The 17,777-nt window shown below is 35.4% G+C and overlaps 1 protein-coding gene across 1 annotated transcript in view; it reads left to right on the forward strand.

Moving 5' to 3' along the window:
- Positions 1–9,194: 9,194 nt before the first annotated feature.
- The window catches only part of clmpa (CXADR like membrane protein a), a 55,621-nt gene continuing 47,038 nt past the window's right edge, over positions 9,195–17,777 (forward strand). The window contains exon 1 of the mRNA XM_016541935.1: positions 9,195–9,494. Within this exon, the coding sequence (XP_016397421.1) occupies positions 9,464–9,494 (31 nt within the window). The 5' untranslated portion in view covers positions 9,195–9,463. The remainder of the gene's footprint in view (positions 9,495–17,777) is intronic.

Raw genomic sequence — 17,777 nt, forward strand, 5'->3', positions numbered from 1 at the left:
CAAAAAGAAAAAGCTCACCAAGGCTGCATTTATTTGATCAAAAATACAGTAAAAAAACAGTAATATTGTGATTTTATATATAATTGTTAATTTATGTCCTTGCTAAAAAAAAGTATTAATTTCTTCACCATTTTCATCAAAAGCATTAAGTATTAAGTTCTTCACATGTAATTGCACCGTTAAACACTGTAAAAAATTAAGTTGAAACTCAAACGGATGGCTCAACATTCAAACTGCTTCAACAGTTTCAAAACTGCTCTATTAAATAATCATTGTGAAACTAATAGTTATAATTAAGTTAAAATGTGAATGTTGGCTGTACGATTTATGTGTACTTTTTATAAAGAATAGTTATAAACCTTCCCAGAAAACACTACTCATTTGGCTTGTTTACGAGGCGACAATTACATTTCCTGTGGCAGCCCAACAATGACAACATAGATGTAAGAGCCATAAATTATTTTGTTTCTTTATATAGATATTTATTAAGTGTAATACAATATTGCCTAAGGATGGTAAAATCATTTTCAAGGACGGCAAAGACTTGTTTTCGTTAAGTAAGAGAGGAATGATGGAGTGAAATCGTTTAACATTTTCTAGTTTGTGTCATTAATAAACTTTACGTAAAAAGAAGTTACTGGAATTGGAATTGATATGTGTACTCGCATATCAACAAGGTGCAACAAATATGAGAAATTGGAAAAAGATTGCTTCCACAATACTTAAAACATCATTTAAACTCCTAATGCACATCCTTTGCTCTTCATTGTGTAGTACTAAAGGTCTTCCTATCTTGGGATTTTTGTCTATTTATAAAAAAAAAAAGTGGAAAAAAAATTAAGATATTGTCCAAGTGTCTATTTTTTGATCAAAATCTCTTGAACATACATACTTTTATTAGTTAACACTTCAGAACTTGTGAGTAGGAACTTCCCAGCAGGACTTGAAGGAATATGTCTCCGGCTCTGCCCCTTTCTCTTCATCTTACTGAGATTGGTTTGTGTGCTTGTACTGGTGTTTTTGTAGCATTGCTTCATACCAGGTGTGTGTGTGTGTGTGTGTGTGTGTGTGTGTTTGTGTGTGTGTGTGTGTGTGTTTATCACACCGAATTGTTGCATTTTTGCTGACCATCTGCTTTATGGTGTGTCCTTCAGGGACTGCTCCCCTAAGTCAGAGTCAATTCAACACACCACACATGAGTCAATATCTACCCTCACACTCTCAAAACACCTATAACGCTCTTTAAAAATGCAACGCTCTCTGAGGTACACAAACATCTGGGATATCAGACAATGTAATTGCACCTATTGATCAGGATTCTTATTGAACGTTACAGCACAACTGTTGTTAACTGTTTGTAATGTCTTTATTCTCTCTTGTGTACAGTAGGTGTTATTAATAATCTCGACTGTCATAGTGCAGGCAAATTGCCTCAGTATTGTTTTCATGTGTATTTCAGTGCAGCTGTGCAAGAAACTGAGCTTCAAGGTGACTTCTGTAGCTGCGCTGGAGCCAGAGCCACAGAATGTGTCTGAGACGGATCAGTTACAGGGTGACAAATTCAGCACTGAATCACAACTAGTCTGGACCTCTCACTGTCACTTCCTCTCTCTCTCTTTCCCATTACTTAGACCACAAATCATTGCTCATGTCGTGTTTCTCATGTCAGCCTCGATATCGTGTAATATTTATGTGATATAAAATAATTGATGCATGCAGAATCAGTAGACAGCAAAAGAGTTTGAAGTCAAAATTTACTCTATTTACTTATATTATAATAGAGCCTTTTAATAAATATAAAAAATTACACACTACCTTTCAAAAATTTGGGTTCAGTAAGAATTTATTTATTTATTTACTTAGAAAAAGATAAATCATTTAATTTATTAAGGATGCATTAAATTGATCAAAAGTGGCAGTAAATGCATGAATAATGTTACAGAATATTTGTTTCATAAAAATGCTGTTCTTTTTAACTTCAAAGAATCTTTGTATTTTCTTCTTTCAAAACTTTACAAAATCTTACGAACCCTGTTAGTCTGTCTGTCTGTCTGTCCATCCATCCATCCATCCATCTATCCATCGACATATAGATTGAAGTGCAAATACATTGTCTAAAAAAATTCAAGTCAAAACTAGTGCAAACATGTGCACTTTGTTACATCATTCAATTAAAGTGTAGACATGATGTTCATGGACATGTCTGCACATGTCAGATCAGTAGGTAAAAAGTGGGTGGCATCCATTAGTATCTTGGTTCAAAAACCAAATTGCCAGAAAAATCAAAAAAATTGTGTTCTGTCAGAGCAGAAGGAGTAAAATCAGACTGGTGTAGCGTGTCTTTGGTCTCTCTGTCAGTGCTTTTAGAGTTAGCATGCAGCTACTGCTGTGTGTCCTGCATGGTCAGAGCAGAGCTGTAATCTGGGATCTCATCTGTGTGGAAGGGCCGCTGGTGTCAATGGAGTGGATGTGAGAGCTGCTATTACAGTACTGAAGCAAACTGGATCTCTATTTGAAGTGAATTGTGTCTGGCAGCCATGTGCTTCATGGAGGGGGTGAAAAGTTCTTCCCCCAAATTACTTTAATGGTGAACTAGAATTTCAGAGTTCAGAACTTTTTATTTTTATTTCAAGTGCAATAAATGAACCGATAGTGATATTGTCTCAGTTATGTTCAGTTTGAGTTTGTTTTCTGTCTTCGCTTTCTCCCTGCCTGTCAGTTTCGTAATTTGTTACCTTGGTTAGCGATCTGATTAGTTATTCCATACAGCTGTGTCCTAAGTAGCTCCCTTTGTTTGTTCCATGTATTTAAGTCCTTGTGTTTCATTTGAGTTTTGTCCGGTCTTGTCGATGCTACCATGTGTTTGTATTACCTATCAGTTAGATTAAAGACTTTTTGGAACCTTAATTTTCTTTGTGCGTTTGTACACACCGTACTGTGACAGATTGCCTATTTGGCTCATTTAATCAGACTATACCAAAATTATATATATATACAGTGGGTACGGAAAGTATTCAGACCCCCTTAAATTTTTCACTCTTTGTTATATTGCAGCCATTTGCTAAAATCATTTAAGTTAATTTTTTTTCCTCATTAATGTACACACAGCACCCCATATTGACAGAAAAACACAGAATTGTTGACACCTACTTATATTACAAAATTAGATGTTTAATAACCAAATTGAACATGCAACGTTTTACATATTTAAATAGTCTGTTGGATATTCTTACTGTGCAGTTTTTGTTGATTTCAAAGCGATGTTTGCGTTTCAGTTTTCACTTCACAGTTGGAAAGTAGGAAAAATGTTGTTCTGGAAACCTTTTATTCAGTTAAACAGCAGGGTATTGGAAATGAACAGCACGTTTAGCTGCACAAAGCCTGGCAGTGTGGCTCTGTGTTGTATTGAGTCATTTGATAACTGTAACATGTCTCAGACTCGGCTGCAATCCAGGGGTCCCATGCGTGGCTTCACAGGAGATTCAGAGCTATTTTTGCAGGAAATTTGGGTCAGCGGTTTATTGTCCTCTTTAACCAGCGTCTTACATCCACTGAAACGTACAACAGAAGTTCTTTGAACAGCACAAGAGGTCAGGAAATAATAGGATTTCTTTGTACAGAACCCCAACAGACATTTTCAATCTTTATGGACTTGCATTAACATATCAAAGAACTATCACTTTTATTTTTGTGTGCATTCAATAAGGTTTTACAAGAAAATACTATTTCAGTCTTTCTACTTCAAAATTTCACAATTATTTAAACGTGTTACTTGCTTTATCTTTGTAATTGTTTGTGAAATTTGCTAACAATTTTTAAGTGAAAATTGTTTCTACACCAATTTTTTTTTGTTTGTTTTTTCGGTTTGTCAGAATCTACCGAATGGGATCCAATGCATACGTCCAGATGACCCCTAGAGGACTTGAATATCATTGTCTATCTTGGAAAAGTAAGTCACACTCTCCTTTGCAAACTTTTTTTATAGTTATTTATAACTTTATGTAAATGTATTTATACTTAATTTTTAAAAAAAATATAATTATTTGAATATATATTATGGTGTATTACAGTATCTGTATGCATGTATGGTCCCTGAGGGGGGAAAATGTCTATATGCAGGACAAAAATTAATTGCTGTGTCTAAAAATTATTGCTGTTCTAAAATTTTTGAAGTGAGCATTTTTCATTTCACATTAGCCAAAGTTAAACATTCCAACTTTGACTAATGTGTTCAGAGCACACACTTCTTATTCACATTTACTGTAGCCAACTGTTTGCTTGGACTTAATTAAGGGCCGTTTTGTTTGGAAAGACATGACAACAGCAGCAGCCGACCAATGGGCTAATGCGAAACTAATTCTCCTTAAATATTATTCTCATATCCTTCCCAAGTAACTCATCACTCGTGCAGCTAGTGAGGGCAAACAATGTGAGCAGAATATTCCCACACTGCTTTGAGAGACGTGAAATCCATGGCCATTAGGACCGGACCACTGCAGCAACATCATCTGCAAGTCTAATGATGTTGGCAGTTCATGCCGTTGCAGTATTTAATGAATTTAAATAACCCAATTTAAACAATGACATGCGTGTGCGGGGAGATTGATGTGCCTGTCAGTTAAGGAAGGTTTGTCTGATGATGTGGGATCACATCTCACTGTAGTTCCCATAATGCACTGCTGGAAATGGGGGGAGGGGGCTGTTAGGCGAGGTTTGGCCGTTACTCATCTCACATAAAAATGCCACGAATGCTGAAGCTTACACATACATTGCACACCTACTGATAAAGAAAATTGCTAAGATAATCACTTGAGGTTAATTAGTGCAAAACCTAGTCTGACATTTGGAAATAATCCTGTCAGATATCTTGATTGTTTGCATGGCTTGCGAAGATTTTTGGTCATTTTATTAATTCTACACTTGTCTAAGTAGAATTTTTTTTAAGACATGTTTAGTCTTATTGATGATTCATCAGTGCAGGTAATTCATGTTGACTTAAGACGCTCTTTCAGTAGCAATCTATAATAGGCTTCAATGTTTATTTTATAAATATACTTATTGCTTACTAAAATTTCATGCTCATTCCTAATACATTAATTTTAATGTATACAACATTAACCAAAATTAATAAATACATTTATTAATACCTTGTTGTACAGTGTTGTTGCTATTTCTATCTGATCTGGCCATTACAAATGACCTTCATTGGTGTAACCTAATGCAGTCATGTTGATTCATTCATATTTTCGACTGGTATAAAACCAGTTAGTTTAGATTTTACAACAAGTTACCTAATATGTATTTTTACACTGTAGACATTGGTCAAACATACTTAAACTCAGAATGTAATGTATTCATAAATAAACTCTTTTATTAAATAAAATATTTTATTGATACCTTGATGTACAGTGTTACTGCTATTTCTGGGCATTAAAAATGGCATTCATTGGTGTCATGTTGAATCATTTATATTACTTTTTTTTTTTTTTTTTACTTCAAACTGTTTATATTTACCACATTTTTTTTACAGTGTGATGTATATCGACATACTTATAAATTACTTTTTTTTTTATATTGTGTTAGTAATATTAAAATTCTATTTTTTCCTGTTTTCAGATTATAAATATTCATACAAAGACATGTTCTAAACTGCAGCTAATGCCATATTCCTCGAAGCTAAGTTATATCAGTGTTTTTAATACTCTCCATTGTCATGTATTGTTTATATCTTGTATTTGGATAATTTCATACTTATTTTCCTGTCTATTGTGTTTGGGCTTTCTTTTTTTCTAAATAAAATGATTGACTTTCCTAATACTCGCTCTCATGTTGAGCGTCTGTTTCCACTTAGTTTGATGAGCTCAGGTTTGGCACAAACACTAAATTGTTCTGATTTAACGCACGTCAGTTGCAGGAAAAAAATAAAACTTCAGACATCCCTGAAAGCAATCACTTTAATTAAAGCTCGCACCACAGCGGTGTATGTGTACAATAATGTGCTGATATGTTTGGAATGGGTTCTGTTCACTCTGATATTGTTTCTTGTCTTGCATATAGAAAACTGACTGGCATTTCTCTGTTTCTGTTTTTTAAATTTTTTATTAGGGCTCTCTAGAATGTAGACAGCGAAGCTCAAGACACTAATTTTTCTTGTTCTTTCTCTGAGGCCTTGAAATTGGTCTTTGAGAAAATAGACCTCATCTTTGAAGGGGAATTGAATTGCAGGGCCTTGGACTTTTTGCCTTTCCTTTCATTTAGTTGGTGTTCCCGGGGATATTAAGGTTGTCCTCAAGCAGACTTCTAAGAATCATTCCGTTTCAGAAATGGTCCATAAAAGCTTTGATTCACTCTGATCATCTAGGCAGCCACTTCATAGCTGTGTCCTGATTGTGCTTTCAGATTGAATCAAGGGAAAATACAAAGATGAACCAGTATCATCAGAGCTCGAGACTGTGGTGCAGACCTCCAGTTTTTCATCATCGCAGATTCTAGCAACACCACAAGCCAGAAAGATTGAGTACATGGGAAAATCTGTGGGAAAAGAATCATATTCCCACTTTCAAGTTAGGATATCTTTCAAATTCCTCCAATGTCGTACCAGAGAAGGATCTTGATTAATCCCTGCTATGCTCTCAGGGAAGGTTATTAATTGAGTGGTTTGATGAATGAACACTTGCCTCTGAATTATGGGTATTCTGCAGCAGTAGAGAGCTTGCAGATTTACGGCGCTCTCCCTGGTGATGAGGGGTTTAACTTCTCAGTCTGAAACACTAAAACCAGAGGAGGTTTTGGTAGAGAGTTGTTGTCTATCCTCACTTTAATGTGTTTGTCAGAAGACCGCTGGGTAACGATTCAGAAAGAAAGCTAATTTCCATCTAAATCTGAGGCTGAAGTCTTATTGGCTGTTCAACGCACCATCACCAGTTTTGCCCCTGACATTTTTCAAGTCTTGGAAATGAATGAATGAATGGATTAATGGATTGTTTTAAAGTTTTAAGGCCTTCATGAATAATGCAATGACCTCGATATGTTCTAAAGAAGCTTCAGAATTTCTTGTAGGAACACGTGGACATTTTGTTTTTAGACATTTCTTTTCTGTCTGACCTAAATTTAGTTGCTAAACTTGAGTGCCTTGTAACTGAGGCCGTGATGAATTAATAATCACGGCAAAGAACTTTGTCCTCAATCTTTAGAACTCAAAATAGTTGATTGATAGTGGAGTTAAACATATTGTACTTTTTGTGGTTGGCTAAACCACAAATAACCAAACCAGTCTGGAAAGTCTTGCACTTGTTTTTCAAGCTGTCAGATGTTTTAAGATGGTCCAAAATATGAAAATTCTGTAAAATCGGCATCTGCAGCAAACCGTAATCAGGTCATGGCAATAAGTCCTGTCCTCCTTCACTGCTCCTTTTCAGGAGACCTTCATGAATAATCAGAGGAAAAAACAGGCCACTGTTACTCTTTGAAGTTTTCCGTGCAACTAAAAATAATCCCATAATGCATTATAATGAAAAACTATTTGTTGGTTCCATCACTGCAGATGTAGTCAGAAAGCTTCAGCAGTACACAAACCAAAATGCAGCCGCCTTTGAAAAGAAACTGAGGACATTGTACTTGTGGTTATTTGCATTTTGATTGGCATGTAGGGTCAGGGTTAGCCATCAGATGATCACATATGAGTATATATATATATATATGTGTGTGTGTGCACATACATCCCACTGTTTTTTGCTAACTTGTACATTTTTGCTGTTTCAGTCCTATAAAAGCTGTTGAATAGCAAGTGTCCCATTGTGAAATATTAGTCAGTGCAGTGTAACAACATTTTAGAATGTTTAGGCTTTTAGAAACAGTTCCTCTTCATACGCTGGGACATTGATGTTTTCGTAAGGTGTGGTTACATGCGGCCCAAAAATTTACATTGTCCATTGTCAATAGTGTAGCGATGTCTGAAGCACAAACAAAGCGGCTTTCTGTTGGTCAATGCGGTTAATTAGCTTGAACAACTTGAACCCTGGAAATACAAATAAGAATTAAAAAAGGAAATTTGACAAAGAATGGTAACTGCACCACCTTTACTCTTTCATTCGAGTTGCAGGTGTGACATATTAAATCTATGAATCTTTATATCTATTTAGAAGTGGGTTTATTTATTTTTATTTTTTTATTAAAACAGGTCTGTACACCACCTTTCACATTTTACTAACAGATACTAAATGTCCTTAAATGAATACTTAACCAAAAAAATTCTTAAATGAATACTTCTCTTGGCTATTTGCACATCTGGTTAGATGCTAACTGCATTTCATTAGCATTGTACTTGCACTTCAGACACAATAAATTTGAATCTAATCTAATAAAACTAATCTAAAAGAAAAACTCTGTCATACCATCCTTCATGTTATTTCTGATATGTTTTTCTGTGGAACATTCTAGATTTCATTAAAATAATATTTACCCAGGACAGTTCATAGTGTCCACATCTGTGATCTATTGCGAATTGTTGATCTCGTGACATCCGAGATCGAAAATGATTTGCCGCCAAAAACCTCAAAGGAGATTATGATGAGTAAAAAGCCTACGTCTTAATTTTCATGTTGTTCTTCACACAAAACTATCACATGTCTACAGATTTAGAATATGAAGCAATTTGGACTACGTTAATGGTGTTTTACTGTTTGGAACTTGAATTTACATTTTCAGGTGAAGTAGCCTATTTCTTTAATTGCCACGTTACATTAAACTATAGATATGAGCAGCCAAATTAACTACTCTTTCCCTTAAAATCCATTTGTATCTTTATTTATTCAACTGATAGACCTAACATTTTAGACTATAACATGTTTAATTGACTACTGTGTTAGCTGCATAGCCTAAGTGCTTATATCATTAATTAATTTAAATGTTATTAAATTTAGCTTCACGTTTTTATTTATAGGCTATATTAATTTGAATATGCAATGGTTACTGCTCCGTTAAGCGCAATGTTTGTTAATGGCTTTTAATTAAATTTTGGTTATTATAAAGTTTGGTTATTATAAAGTACAATCGTTTCATTGCAGGAGCAGTAAAGAAACTCGCATCCAATGGTCATCTATCTACACGTGTCCCGTAAGGAAATATGCAAAGGAAAGTGTTCTCCTTTAACTGCAGAGGTCTCCCCATTCCCTCACACACCTTTACCAGCCTGTGGTTCCTTCCTACACAGAGCAAGAGGCGGAGGAGAGAACGGAGATCGTAGATACGCATCCTAGTTGAAGTCAATGAGAACTTCTCTTCGGAGGAAACGGCCGTTTTTGAAGGAGCCTCAGGACGTTTGGAGATGCTTTTGATGGTCTCAGCCGGTGATATCGCTCCGTTCATGGTCAGACCAAAACTGAGAGACCATTTCAATGACCCAATGTGCTCGTTTTGAGGAGCAGAGGAGACGTTTCTGTAGGATTCTCAGTCCGGAGACGTGATGTCTGCCAGCGCGCATGTCCTGCTCTTAGGTAAGTTTCCTCCTCGTGCTTGTGAGTGATGTTTTTGCAGCTCCTGTCAAATGTGATAAATTGTAGAGATTTAGTAGAGCTGTAGACTTTGTAGTAGTTGATATGGCTGGTGATATCGATTGTTTCTACTAATGTGACTTTTAGATCACAATAGCGATAAACGATCAGATTATGGCAAGCCGGATTTTCTTTAAAAGAACTGATATCTAATTTTATGGACTACTTATTTGAAGTATTCCAATATCTTTTTCTTTCCCTATAACTATTTTTTAGTATACATTCTTGTAGTGATTAGTATCTTTCTAATTAGTCTAGTTATTCATTAATTCAGTATTTTTTCTATCCTGGTAGCAAATGACATATTTTTGCCATTTAATGTCATGAAGATGTGAACTCTTTTCTTCCGATTCTATTCCAGTTGTTACTGGTATCTTTTTAAGTTTTACTAGCTGCATTTAATTGTTTACTTGTCATATCTCATGAACTAGTCAGAATATCTATTTTATAGTTCAAACTTATTATTAAAAAGTAATTAAATGTTAAAGTGGCGTGCCATAACCAGGCATATCTTTCTTTGTGTGCTGTATTATTCAGCATCCGTAGATATTATGCAATAATTTATTAATGCCTTCCTGTCCATGAATTAAGTTATGCTTTCATGTGTTGTCCGCAAGTGGTCTTAGATGTGTGTTTCTCAGCCTTTTCATAAACACTGCATTGCAATATTTTAATTTATACATGAATTTGAAGTTTAAAGTGAATTACTTTTACTTTTTTCTTCATTTCTCCATACTTCTGCAATTGAGATATTTTATGTTAGAATATGTAACAAAAAAACAATTTTTAAGGCCAAAAGCTATTTAAATGTCAAAAGTCTCGTACCGTGCCTGTCAACACCACTATGTTCAGTTACAGTAAAATAGGCCAGTGATTCAAACCACCATTGTGAACAAAGAATCATAAGTGATGTGAAATGCTGTTATCATGTCAGGGTATCTTACGTTTTCCTTTCTGTCCTTTGTAAAATGATTTGTCCTGCACACCTTAGCAAACACAGAGCAATCACATCATTTTATGAATGTCTAATACTATTGTGGCAACTGTTTAGAATAGTTTGTAGTGTTTGGATATTGAATCTTAAAGAAATGTGACTCACCAACCTTATATAGCACATTTTACCTGCTGGCTATTTTACTTGACATCATTCTAGATACAGTATAACTAGATTTGCATGTCCTTAAGGAAATGGCAGTTCTTAGTTGCATGTCAGCAAAATAATAATAGTAAAGTTTTAGGAAAGCTTAGGTTTTAGGCTTTGGTTCTTGTGGTAATGAAATGTGCACCAGCCCTAAACTTTGCTGTTGTCATGATGTTTATGTGTGTCTTATTTCCAGCTGCGTGAGAATCAATACATGAGCTTGAAGTTGTGTGTAAGGCATTTTACTGGTAATGTGATATATTTCAGAGTGAATCTGGATGATCAAATGAGAAAAAATATATTGGGTGAGACTCGATTTTATCCACTGGGTAGTGATTGTATTGTGCAAATTGCAGAGAGGTGTTTGGAGTAGAGTGGGTGAAAATTAAAATGGCTTGATGTCAAGATGATGAAAAGAAAATTTCAGAGGCAGAGCAAGTTGTTGTATTTTGATGAAAAATTGCAGTAACAAGCACTTTTTGATTTGAAATAACTTGCACCGATTAATCATTCGTAATAAGACTACAAATATGTAATTAAAGTAAGTAATGACAACCTGTGTGCATTCTTTCACTGAAGTGTTGTGACTAGACAATAAGCGGCACAGAGAGATGCGAGGCGCTTGAATCCTCAGACTCACGCGCATACAGGAGCAAACGCCACAGCAATTATCATGATGAGCGCTTTCATTAGTTGCATTAAAACAACTGTGCTAGACAAGCCGTGCAAACAACACAACATATCACAACACCATCATCATCCACACCATGCAGATACGCCAACACAACACAACTGTCTATCTAATTTTCATTGGTTTGGGCTTTCTTCTGGAAATAATTGATCATTGTCTAATAGTAAAGAACATCTTATTCCCTGTAACAGCAATTATCACTCCTGCAGTTGTAAATAGATGTCTTTTTGTTTGTGTGTTTGATTGTTTTCACTCCTCATTGTTGCTCTAGTACAACGGCAAGGTGATGCCAAACCAAAATCTATATTATATTATAGATTATATTATATTATATTATATTATTATTTTTAAAGTTTTTAAATGTTATTATTCAGTGTAAAGATTTGTGCAACAAAATGTTAGATACAGACAAATTATTATGCACAATATACTGATACCATGTCAATTATCTGCTGTTTTTAAAAAATAAATTCATAACGTCTGACGTTCTGCATGCTCATGTCTACTGTATCTATATTTAGATGACATTTGACACAAGAATATCTATTTTTCACACACACACACACACACACACACAAATCATTTGTAGCATTTGAATCGATTGGTTTTAGTGTTTTATTTTTAATTTATTCTGACAAAGTATTATAAAATATTAACATCAGCCTGTTATTCATTTTTATTATTGTCCATAAAATAATTATTCCCTTATCGGTATGAGCCAGAATTTTAATATGGGAGCAACCCTAATATCAACAAAAGCTTTTGCATTGCTTAACATCCACTTTTGTTGCAGCATCTCAAATAAAGAGTGCGTTATGAAGCAGATCTTAGATCAGTCTATTTTTAGACGGATCTCCGGGGCAGCAAAGTATCTGTCAAGTATAAAGATGACATGGGCATCTAGAACCAGAGGTCAGGAAGTGACATCCTGCTGTGTGCTGCCTTCCCTCTCTCTCTCTCACTCTCGCTCTCTCTCTCTGCCCTGTGAATGTTGCTGTCAAACAGACTTTAGTAACAAAAGCGGCATGTAGCGTTCTGAAATATTGAGTATCTCCTTACTTGACCTCAGTGTCTCTAACCCCACCCTTGATGAGACCACAACCCATTCACTGCCCATTCACCACCAGCATCTGCCTTTACTTAAACAAATGCAATGAGATAATGGGATCCTTTGCGTGCTGTAAAAGAAAAATGTTTCTCTGTGTCATAGTAAATGTTTTTCTCCCTAATATTTCATGACAAAATTACATGAATATTTAATAGTTTGTTTATAATTTATTAATTTATGCTTGCTAAATGGATGTCCCTGCATTACTTTTTTAGATACCATAAATAGTGTATAGTGGCTTCAGTAATGAAACCATTTGTACAAAGAAGCTCGATACACTTCCCACAGGATTATGATCCACATTAAAGCTCCACCAACAAAAAGCTGGGAGTGACTAGCCTGTGTGTGCGTGTTTTTGGATGGCTCTGGTAATTTAGTAACTTGAGTCAGAATCTGTAGTGTGTTTTTTTCAGCACCTAGCTCTAATCTAGCTCCTGATGAGCCTGGCTTCACATGGGCAGTGTCAGCTGTGTGTGTGTGTGTGTCCCCACGGGGCCCCAGCCCTGTCTTTAATTAGTAGAGCAGATCACAGCAGGGCCGGCCCTCACTGAGAGCCGTGTCATTCCGTTCAGAGAAATCACAGTGACATCCTTTCTCCCACCAGACACACAGCACCAGCCACTTACCTCCTCTGTACTCACACACACTGTTTAACATGCACAGACCCACACACATGCTGGTATCAATCACACAGCTGTACATGTGCACAACACATCCAGAAAACAGTCCGGCAGTGTTGCTGTATGTGTGAGAGTGTGATGGACTCTTTTGATGGGTGTCGTCAATGTGTGATATTGTACCTTGTCTTATTGACCGTATGACACCTTACCCTTGAAGAACAACATGAATCGAAGATAAAAATAACAAAGAGTACTCTCAAAATAAATAAATAAATAAATAAATAAATGAAAAGCACAACTTTTTTCAACATACATTTCTTATTAATTTTTCTTGAGCAGCAAATCAGCATATCAAATGATTTCTGAAGGATCATGTGACACTGAAGACTGGATTAATGATGCTGAACATTCAACTTTGCCATCACAGGAATAATTTGCATTTTAAAATATATTCAAATAGAAAATAGTTATTTTAAATTGTAGTATTTTCCCCCCCACAACATTACTGTTTTTATTGGATATTTAGTCAAATAAATGCAGTCTCTTTCTTTCTTTCTTTCTTTCTTTCAAATAAACAATTTCACAAAGAATTACAAAGAAATGAGAAGTGACTAATTGAATTTTAAGTAGAAAGACTAAATAGTATTTTCTTGTAAAACATACTCCAATAAATTGTCTTGTTGTTTACTATTTTTTTTATAGTGTGTATACACACACACACACACAAACTCTCTCTCTCACACACACACACACACACACACACACACACACACACAGAGGGGAAAAGGTGTTTCAAGTGACATTTTGCCTGGATAGATTTTTAGTGTAAAGTAAAGATATGTTTTGATTAGACTTGGTGAATTTTTGGTGAAACAATATTTTGTATCAATAGATTTTATAATTATTATTATTTATAACCTACATTTGTATATTTGTATATTTTGTATATTTTTTACATACTGTATGTATATTTGATAATTCTTTTTTGATAGAGAGAGAGAGAGAGAGAGAGAGAGATAGAGAGAGATAGATAGATAGATAGATAGATAGAGAGAGAGAGAGAGAGAGAGAGAGAGAGATAGATAGATAGATAGATAGATAGATAGATAGATAGATAGATAGATAGAGAGAGCGAGAGAGAGAGAAATAGTGCATATATTATCATAAGAGCACAGTGATCTTGTAAAGGATGTTTTACCACCCCTCTGCCTGTCCCTGTGCTTTTAGTGTATGTTGGTCATCATTGCTTTGAAGTGTCTCATGGCACAGGCCACTCTGACCTACAAATCTCACAGCACTCATGTTGACACGAGTGAAGAAAGTGGCTAGCAGATTGCGGAGGAGCGTTTTTAAGCTGGAATGATCTCCTTTACTCCTGGTTTTCCTGAGACACTGTGAAACGGTTTAGATTTACTGTAATCCAAACCACATGCTCTCACCTCACGCTTTCATTGTGGAAAAACCAAAGAATTTCTTTCAAAAATATTTGGAGGAGGTTTGCATTTCAGCGTTAACTCTGGTGGGACGATTTTACCTGAGGTGCTGGCAATGATTTGCAGGGTGATTGTTGAGAAAACACTTCTGATACTCTTTTAAGTTTATCTATATCTTTTGTTTGAGTTTCTGTTTTACTTTTGACCACCCTGAAGATGAATTTGTCCACTTGGATATTTCTGTAAGAGTCATGTTTCTTTAAAAACAGGGTAGGGAAAACAAGGAGTCAGGACTAGTATGGAATATTTTTAGATTTTAGTGCCAAGAATGAAAACTGAATTCACACCCCTCCTCCAGGAGTACAAATGATTCACTCTAAACATTTATTAACTCTGCTGTCCACTGAAACATGTCGTCCATTTGATAAATGAGCAGAACCTTTTAATATGAGAAGCCAGACAAACAAAGACTGATGGATGTGTTTAAATGTATTAATTAATCTTGCACATTACTTACAATTTAGTGTCTATGACTAACATCTGCTGTCGATTAACACAGAAAATAATTTTAAAAAATAAAATTTGTATAGTAATGTACAATGGAAACCTGGCAAGCAGGCTGGAGGGTAGAAAAGCAGAAATATGAAGCTTGATGATTTTTTTTTCTTTTTAAAAGCACTTATGTGAATTGTTTTTTGAACTGTCTAAATATTTTTTCTCCGTGGACGAACTTTTGGTTATGCATTTCTGACGCATAACGTTGTAGTTGGCACAAATGCTGGAAGAAGCTAATGAGGTTTTCTCCTTCTTGCCCTAAATTTTTTTTACAGAACATATGGCACCAGCACTTCTGTCTTTTTCAAGTCGTTAGACATAACTTCTTAATGAAATTGAGCCGTTTCACTGCACTGCACATGTGTGAATTTTTTTGCTCTAATTGCTCCTGTTGCATCAATGCGTTCTGTTCAACTACAGAAACAAAAGCAGCAGCAGTTTTTGCTATCTCACATCGCTCATTCCTTCACGGCTAATACACCCAGAAGGAACATCCACAGATTGCGTTTGGCAACTTTTTGATTATTGTGCAGGATTCAAGATGTATTTAATATTAGGTGTCCCTTGAACACAATACAGCACAGAAAGTGCTGGGAAAATGGTAGTTCATTTGATATGTTGTTTTTGGGCTTTTGCCACTCTTTAATGATGTATAGCATGAGACTGAAGGGAAATTGCAGTGGAAAGACAGATGGAATGAGATTAGAAAATGGCACAGACTAAATCAATCCCATTGCTGCATCCCATTTTGCATCCTAAATAGTATGCTAACTTAAAATTAGTGCATCTTAAATCACTGTATGCTAGGAAATAAGGCCTGGGTGATATGGCCAAAAATATGATCACAGTATGTCAATATTTATATTCAGTAACGATTAATGGTGATGGAAATGCTTTGCACATGTTTGTTAGACCTTAATAAATGTAAACATACGTTTTTTGTTTTGTTTTGTTTTTGTTCACAGTTTGCTACCTTGAATTTCGTGGATTTTGTTTTATGATTTAATACAAACTTATAATCAAAAATGGTATCCAATGATATTAATTAATAAACATTTAACAATTTAATCAATATTTTAAAATGTAATCAAATTAAAATATAACAATACATTTACAACAAAACTTTGAATTTTTATATTTTGTCAAGTAATATGCTGCACAACAGAAGTGTATAAAAACGTGAATGAAGAATATCTTTAAAATATTATTATTGATATTATTGATTATTACTAATGATATTATTATTATTACTTTGAGAAGTATGTTTTAGTTTGCAATAGTAATTAATTTCTGTCATAATTTATTCAAGTTAAACCGAACTTAAATATTGGTGGTTTGTTGTAAACATTTTGAGTTTCAGTATGTATTTGATGGTTTCTTCTCGAATTAAATGGAGAAATTCTTGTGAAGTGACTCTCAGAGCAGCTCCAGAGATGAAGTACATGTGACGACAGATACTGAAAACACAATGAGCGTCACGTGGGTTTGAGTTTGCCACTCATTCACGCAGAGACCCACAGAACATGTCGACTTATTAGCGGCATGCACTGACTGGTTTTTGTCATGTCTATTTCTGCTGTGTGATAGGCTGATTGAATAATCCATATTGAGTAAAAATGGCCAGAGCATAAATTTCATTGCAATCTCGATATGAGCCATATAAGAAATAGTATTCTAAAAAAAACAGAACAGGTTGAATTCACACAGTTTCCGCTTCTAAACTGCAGTATTAGCATGCAAGCGGACCGCTGAAGGGCCTGCCTGAAATAACCTGAGTCTCTTGTCAGTAAAATTGGGTTCAGCCTCCCCAGCCCTCAGGAGCTGACACCTTCCTCCTATTGTTAGTTAAATACTGAGGGCTTTGTGTGTGTGCTGTGAAAAGCTGTATTTTAAAAGGACTGTCTGGTGTTATTTGCAGTACGGAGGAGGACGAGTCAATACAGGTGCTGCCGCGGCCGCGTGTTGGGCTGCTGTTTCCTGCTGCGTCTATTCTGAGCAGCTTTACCTTGGCGTTCATGTGGTGTGACAGCTTAACTGCAGTGCGCGTCCCTACTGGAACAGATGAAAGGCGAAGGTCTCGCTCAGATGCGTGGTCTTCCTCAGCGTGAGATGAAATCTGGCATTTAAAAAGAGGCATGCCATTTACTGCGTCCAGCAGCAGAGGAAAAACAAGATCCTGGGAGAAATCTGGCATGGGATAAAGGTTATGTTGATAAAGTCGTTTTTGTTTTATTTTATTATTTATAGACCACGCTGAATTTCTAATAGAAAGATATTACGTTTTATTGGCTCTGAGGAATAAGGTGGTTTAAAGGGATATTTCACTCAAAAAAGAAAAAAAATTAAAATCTGTCATAATTTTCTTACTTTCATGTCGTTTCAAACCTGTATTATGTTAATTCCTCTGTGGAACAAAATGGAGAAGTTTAGCAGTATGTTAACGCTGTTCTTTTCAGTGTACAATGAAAGTGCTTGTAAGTAAATGTAGTCCATTCGTTATATTCAAAGTCATCTTAAAGGGGTCATTGGATGCTACATGCACTTTTACAAGTTGTTTGAACTGAAATGTGTGTTGGCAGTGTGTGTACACAACCACCCTATAATGATAAAAATCTACCCAGTGTTTTTTTTTTATCTACTAAAATCTTTACCCCTTTCTCAAATCGAGCCGATCTCAG

Source organism: Sinocyclocheilus rhinocerous, unplaced genomic scaffold (assembly GCF_001515625.1).
Source record: "Sinocyclocheilus rhinocerous isolate Xijiao unplaced genomic scaffold, SAMN03320098_v1.1 scaffold1330, whole genome shotgun sequence".
Taxonomy (NCBI): Eukaryota; Metazoa; Chordata; class Actinopteri; order Cypriniformes; family Cyprinidae; genus Sinocyclocheilus; species Sinocyclocheilus rhinocerous.